The sequence below is a fragment of the Nicotiana sylvestris genome, chromosome 5 (genome assembly GCF_000393655.2).
Source record: "Nicotiana sylvestris chromosome 5, ASM39365v2, whole genome shotgun sequence".
Taxonomy (NCBI): domain Eukaryota; kingdom Viridiplantae; phylum Streptophyta; class Magnoliopsida; order Solanales; family Solanaceae; genus Nicotiana; species Nicotiana sylvestris.
Genome location: NC_091061.1, coordinates 133,929,436 through 133,936,456, shown reverse-complemented (window position 1 = coordinate 133,936,456; position 7,021 = coordinate 133,929,436). Strand labels below are relative to the sequence as shown.

The window sequence follows — 7,021 nt, the reverse complement described above, 5'->3', positions numbered from 1 at the left end:
GAAGCGTAATATCACCGAATGTAATACTGTCGGGTACAACACTGTCGTAACTTAATACTGCAGGACGTAACATCAATCGTAATATATTACTACAGACGGTAACACCATCGTAACATATTACTGCAGAGCATAACATCGTCGTAAGATAATACTGCGTGACGTAATATTAACGTAATATTGCGGGGCGTAACACCCACTGTTGGGATCGTCATGACGCCTAACTCTTGAATGCTAGGCAAACCAACAGATACGGTTCTAACACATTAATCATTAACCAAAACAGTAATAAATATTAATCAAAGCTAAACAGATATGAAGTGCGGAAATTTATAACAGTTCAAAACTCTACAACACGACTGCCCCAATGATTTGGTATCACAATCCACGAACATCTAAGAATTTTTGCAAATACTGGTTTAAAGGAAAATACATTTGTTTTTTGGAATGAAAGAAAACAAGAACTAAGATAGAGGGAAGGGGACTCCAGGGTCTGTGAACACCGACAAATCTACCTTGGGTCTCCTGTGGACTGAAGGCAGTAACCCCAAACTTTGGTCAGTATGGTACAATACCGGGATATGCACAGAAAGTGCAGAGTGCAGTAACAGTACAACTGACCTCATGTACTGGTAAGTGCCGAGCCTAACCTCGGCGAAGTAGTGACGAGGCTAGGAAACGACAAACAACATAAACATGTGCACTAACATATAACAAATAATAAAAACTAAGTAGAAATGAACGGGAAGGGGCAACATGCTATGGGAGTTCCAACATACAGAATCACAACAATACAAGAATCTAAACAGCTAGTACATTTTAATCGATAACGACAAATAAACACAGCAAATAGAAAATGCACGGCATTATCCTTCGTACTTTTACTCTCAATCCTCACCATGTAATCAATAATAGAAATGTTCATGGTATCACCCTTCGTGCTTTATCACTCTTCCTCACCATATGAATAATAGAAATGTGCACGGCATCACCCTTCGTGTTTTATCACTCTTCCTCACCATATGATTAATATAAATGTACACGGCATCACCCTTCGTGCTTTATCACTCTTCCTCACCATAAGAAACAACAGAAACAATAATAACCCGACAAGGGCATCACAATCAAACAACTTTATTTCATCACTTAGTTTCACAACAAAATCTCAACTGGAGTCAATACTCAACCAATATCCAAAACCAGGAAAAACATAATAAGACTTGTTTAACATGAGTAATAACTAGTTTAAGCAGGAACAATACATACAAAAAAACACAATGATCACAAGTATAAGACTCACTCGCATGCTATGACCCGACAACGACGTATAGATACTCGTCACCACACCTATACATCATACTTAACAACTAAACAAGTAGCAAAAAAGGCAAGAACACCTAATGCCTCAAGCTAAGGTTAGCCATGACACTTACCTCGATTCCACGGCCAAACTCAAGCCTCAAATACCATTTTCCCTTAGTTTTCACTTCCAATCCGCTCGTATCTATGCATAATTAACTTATTAACACCAATTAACGCCAAAGAAACCAATTCTAATGCATGATTATAGGTTTCCCAACATTTTTCCCAAAAAGTCAAAAACTGACCCCGGGCTCGCTTGGTCAAAACTCGAAGTTCGAACCAAAACCTGATTACCCACTCAGCCCCGAGCTTGTATATGTAATTGGTTTTGGAATCCAACCTCAATTTGTGGTCTAAATCTCCAAATTTCAAAATTCCTAAATTCTACCCAAAAACACCCAATTTCCCATAAAAATCCCTAGATTTTGTGATGAAATCTTGTAAAAAGATGAAATAGATTGAAAATGAGTTAGAAATCGTTTACCTATTATTTGGGGAAGAAATAAATACTCTTTAGAAAATTGCCTCTTGAAGTTTAGGGTTTGAAACTTTGAGAAATGAATGAAAAATCTCATCCAAGACTTTTTTACTCAGCTTCGCAATTGCGAATCTCGCAAATGCGAAGCTCCCCACACTTCTGCAGCCATCAATTGCAAAGGTAATGACCACAATTGCGTTCAGGGACCTCCGCAAATGCGACAAAAGGATTGCATTTGCGATCACACCCCTCCCCAGACTTTCTTCGCAATTGTGATGATATGTTCGCATTTACGAACATGAGCTGACCTAGCTTCCTTTGCATTTGCTATGGAAGCATCGCAAATGCGACATCGACAGAGGTCTCAAATATGAACCCTGACCTTGCATTTGCAAGGTCTGAGGCCTGCAACTCTGCTGAAGCATACCAGTAATTCTCTAAGTTCAAAAATCACTCCGTAGCCTATCCAAAACTCACCCGAGCCCTTGGGGCTCCGAACCAAACATGCACACAAGTCTTAAAACATCATATGTACTTGCTCGAGCGATCGAATTGCCAAAATAACATCTAGAATGACCCATGAAAATTTCAAGATAGTTCAAACTTTCTATTTTCTTAACCAAAGGTCCGAATCACGTCAAATTACTTCTGTTTTTCACCAAATTTCACAAATGAGGTTAAAATATTATAATGGACCTATACCAGGCTCCAGAACCAAAATATGAGCCCGATACCAACAAGTTCAAGCATTGTTCAATTTCAAAAAACCATTATATTTTTTAGTTAACAGTTTTCTTCAAAAATTTATTTCTCGGGCTAGGGACCTCAAGATTTGATTCCGGGCATACGCCCAGGTCCCGTAATTTACTACGGACCTCTCGGGACCATCAAATCACGGGTGCAGGTCCATTTACTAAAAATGTTGACCGAAGTCAACTTAAATTAATTTTTTAAAGGAAAACTCAATATTTTTCTTAAATTTCACATAAAGGCTTTCCGAAAATGCGCTCGGACTGCGCACGCAAATTGAGGAGGAAGGAAATGAGGTTTTGAAGATCTCGGAACTCCGAATTTGTTCCTAAACACGAGATGACCTTTTGGGTCATCACATTCTCCACTTCTAAAACAATCGTTCATCCTCGAACGGACATAGAAAAGTACTTGTGTCGGTGAAAAGATGGGGATATTGGCTCCGCATATCGGACTCGAACTCCCAGGTAGCTGCCTTAACAGGCTAACCTCTCCATTGAACACGAACCAACGGATAACTCTTCGATCTCAACTGTTGAACCTACTAGTCTAGGATAGCTATCGGCTCCTCCTCGTAGGTCAAATCCTTGTCCAACTAGACAATGCTGAAGTCTAACACGTGGGATGGATCGCCGTGATATTTCCGAAGCGTGGACACATGAAACACTGGATGCACTGCTGATAAACCTGGTGGCAACGCAGGCTCGTAAGCCACCTCACCCACTCTCCGAAGAATCTCAAAAGGCCCAATGAACCTAGGGCTTAACTTGCCCTTCTTCCCAAATCTCATCACACCCTTCATGGGCGACACGCGAAGCAACACTCGCTCTCCGACCATGAATGTCACATCACGAACCTTACGGTCGGCATAACTCTTTTGCCCGGACTAAGCTATACGAAGTCTATCCTAAATGATCTTAGCCTTAGGCATCTTATACTAAATCTATACTCATCAACCGAGCCTCCGCTGGCTCAAAACACCCAACTGGTGATCGACACCGTCTACCATATAATGCCTCATAAGGATCCATCCGTATGCTCAACTGATCGCTGTTGTTGTAGGCAAACTCCGCTAATGGCAAGAACTGATCCCAAGAACCTCCAAAGTCAATAACACAGGCGCGAAGAATATCCTCCAAAATCTGAATAGTACGCTCAGACTATTTGTCCGTTTGAGGATGAAACGTTGTGCTTAACTCGAACTGCGTACTGCACTGCCCTCCAAAAATATGAGGTAAAATATGTACCTCGGTTAGAAATGATAGACATGGGCACTCCATGAAGACGAACGATCTCCCGGATATAGATCTCAACTAACCTCTTTGAATAATAGAAAATTGCCATAGGAATGAAATGTGCTGACTTAGTCAGCCTATCCACAATAACCCATACTACATCGAACTTCCTCTAAATCTGTGGGAGTCCAACAACGAAATCCATGGTGGTACACTCTCACTTCCACTTAGGAATCTCAATCTGCTAGAGCAAACCATCAGGTCTATGATTCTCGTACTTTACCTACTGACAATTCAAACACCGAGCTATGTAACAATATCATTCTTCATCCTCTTCCACAAATAATGTTGTCGTAAGTCCTGATACATCTTAATGGCGCCCGGGTGAATAGAATACCGGGAACTATGGGCCTCATCTAGAATCAACTCACGAAGTCCATCCACATTAGGCACATAAACACAACCCTGCATCCTCAAAACCCCATCATCTCCAACCGTAACCTGCTTGGCACCACCGTGCTACACTATGTCCCTAAGGACAAGCAAATGAGGGTATTATACTGCCGATCACTGATACGCTCAAATAATAAAGACCAAGCGACTGTACAAGCTAAAACACAATTGGGCTCAGACACATCCAACCTCACGAACTGATTGGCCAAAGCTTAAACTTCCAAAGCAAGCGGTCTCTCACTGACTAGAATATATGCAAGACTGCCCATATTAGCTGACTTCCTGCTCAAAGCATCGGCCACCATATTGGTCTTCCTGTGATGATACAATATGGTGATATCATAGTCTTTCAATAGCTCCAACCACCTTTTCTGCATCAAATTGAGCTTCTTCTGCTTGAACAAATACTGCAAACTCTTATGATCCGTGAACACCTCACATGACACGCCATATAGATAATGCCTCCAATTCTTTAGCATATGAACAATGGCTGCTAGCTCCAAGACATGAACTGGATAATTCTTCTCGTGAATCATCAACTACCGGGAAGCATATGCAATAACTTTGTCATTCTGCATCAAAACTGCATCAAGTCTAATATGAGATGCGTCATAATATACTGTATATGGCCCTGAACCTATGGGCAATACCAACACCAGCGCCGAAGTCAAAGCTATCTTGAGCCTCTGAAAGCTTGTCTCACACTCGTCCGACCACCTGAACGGGGCACCCTTCTGAGTCAACTTGGTTATCGGGACTGCTAAAGATGAAAACCCTTCCATAAACCGACAATAATAGCCCGCCAAACTCAAGAAACTTCGGATCTTTGTAGCTGATATGGGTCTAGGCTAGTCCTTGACTGCCTCAATGTTCTTAGGATCCACCTGAATATCCTTTACTGATACAACATGACCCAAGAATGCCACTGAACTCAACCAAAATTCATATTTCGAAACCTTAGCATATAAACTGGTTGTCTCTTAGAGTCTGAAGAACAATCTGAAGATACTGCTCATTCTCCTATTAGTTGCGGGAGTAGATCAAGATATTATCAATGAACACAATCAATGTTGTTGGGGCATTTGTCTACCCAAATGACTTCACTAGAAACTTATAATGCCCGTAGCGAGTGCGAAAAGCTGTCTTAGGGACATTAGATGCCCTAATCCTCAACTAATGGTAGCTGGATCTCAAATCAATCTTTGAAAATACCTTAGCACCCTGAAGATGATCAAACAAATCATCAATCCTTAGCAATGGATACTTGTTCTTAATTGTGACTTTGTTCAACTGTCGATAATCTATACACATCCTCATCGATCCATCCTTCTACTTAACAAACATCACTGGCGCACCCCAAAGCAAGACACTAGGCCTAATGAAGCCCTTATCAGGAAAATCTTGCAATTGCTCCTTCAATTCTTTCAACTCTAGCAGGGCCTTATGATATGGCAGAATCGAAATGGGCTGAGTGCCCGGAGCCAAATCGATGCAAAAGTCAATATCCCTATCGGGTGGCATCCCTGGTAGGTCTGTAGGAAATAACTCTAGAAACTCCCGGACAACTGGCACAGAATCCATGGAAGGAACCTCAGCACTGGAATCACGAACATAAGCCAAATAAGCCAAACACCCCTTTGCAACCATACGTTGAGCCTTCATATAAGAGATAACCATGCTGGTACAATGACTAGGAGTCCCTCTCCACTCCAATCGATGCAACCCTGGCAAAGCTAAGATCACAGTCTTGGCATGATAGTACAATATAGCATGATAATGCGACAACCAATCTATCCCCAAAATAACATCGAAGTCAACCATATCGAGAAGTAGGAGGTCTACACTAGTCTCAAGACCCCCAATAACAGTCATGCATGAACAATAGACACAGTCTACAACAATATAATCCCTTACTAGCATGGATACATACACGGGAACACTTAAGGAATCACGAGGCACAACCAAATATGGGGAAAAATAAGATGACACATAGGAGTATGTAGACACTAGATCAAATAGAACTGAAGCATCTCTACTGCAAACTGAAATCATACCTGTGATAACTGCATCGGAGGACTCAGCCTCAAGTTTGGCTGGAATAGCATAACATCGGGGCTGGGCCCCACAACTCTGAACTACATCCCTGGGACGGCCTCCTGCTGGCTGGCCTCCACTTCTAACACCTCGACCTCCACCTCTAGCGGCTTGACCCCTACCTCTAGCTGGCTGAGCATGCGGTGGAATACCCGATGCTGAAACCATGGCACGAGAACCCCGATACAAAGAACTGCTTAAGGCTCGTGGGAAAAATCTAGTAATGTACCTCAGATCGCCACAAGTATAACAAGACTTCGGCTGCTAAGACTGCTGACCTTGAAACTGACCCTAACGGCCGGAGTAACCACCCTAAAAACTCTGGAGCGGGGGTGCATTGATAGGAGCTGATGGTGCACTGTAGGGTAGATGATCAGAATACTGCATATGATGGCTATGGACACCTGGAGCACCGTGAGAAGTCTGAAAGGCTGAAAGGAACAGCCTAGAAGGATGGCCTCTACCAAAAGAATCCCTACCTCCAGACGAGGTACCACTGAACCTTCCAGAATGACGGGGCCTCTTGTCAGACCCCTAACCACTCCATTAAGCTAAAACCATCTCGACTCGCCTGGCCACATTGGCCGCATCCTGGAAAGAAATCTTACTCCCTGACTCCTTAGTCATCTACAATTTGATAGGCTGAGTAAGT

The 7,021-nt window shown here is 42.4% G+C and overlaps 1 protein-coding gene across 1 annotated transcript; it reads right to left on the bottom strand.

Annotated features, from left to right (window-relative positions):
• Positions 1 to 5,604: 5,604 nt before the first annotated feature.
• LOC138869332 (uncharacterized) lies at positions 5,605 to 6,537 on the bottom strand. Its single transcript, XM_070146944.1, has one exon. It carries the CDS (start codon positions 6,535 to 6,537, stop codon positions 5,605 to 5,607), a length of 933 nt encoding a protein of 310 aa, XP_070003045.1.
• Between the last annotated feature and the right edge of the window lie 484 nt (positions 6,538 to 7,021).

Coding starts and splice junctions, on each gene's coding strand:
- LOC138869332 (XM_070146944.1), bottom strand. CDS start 6,537: ATGGTTTCAGCATCGGGTATTCCACCGCATGCTCAGCCAGCTAGAGGT.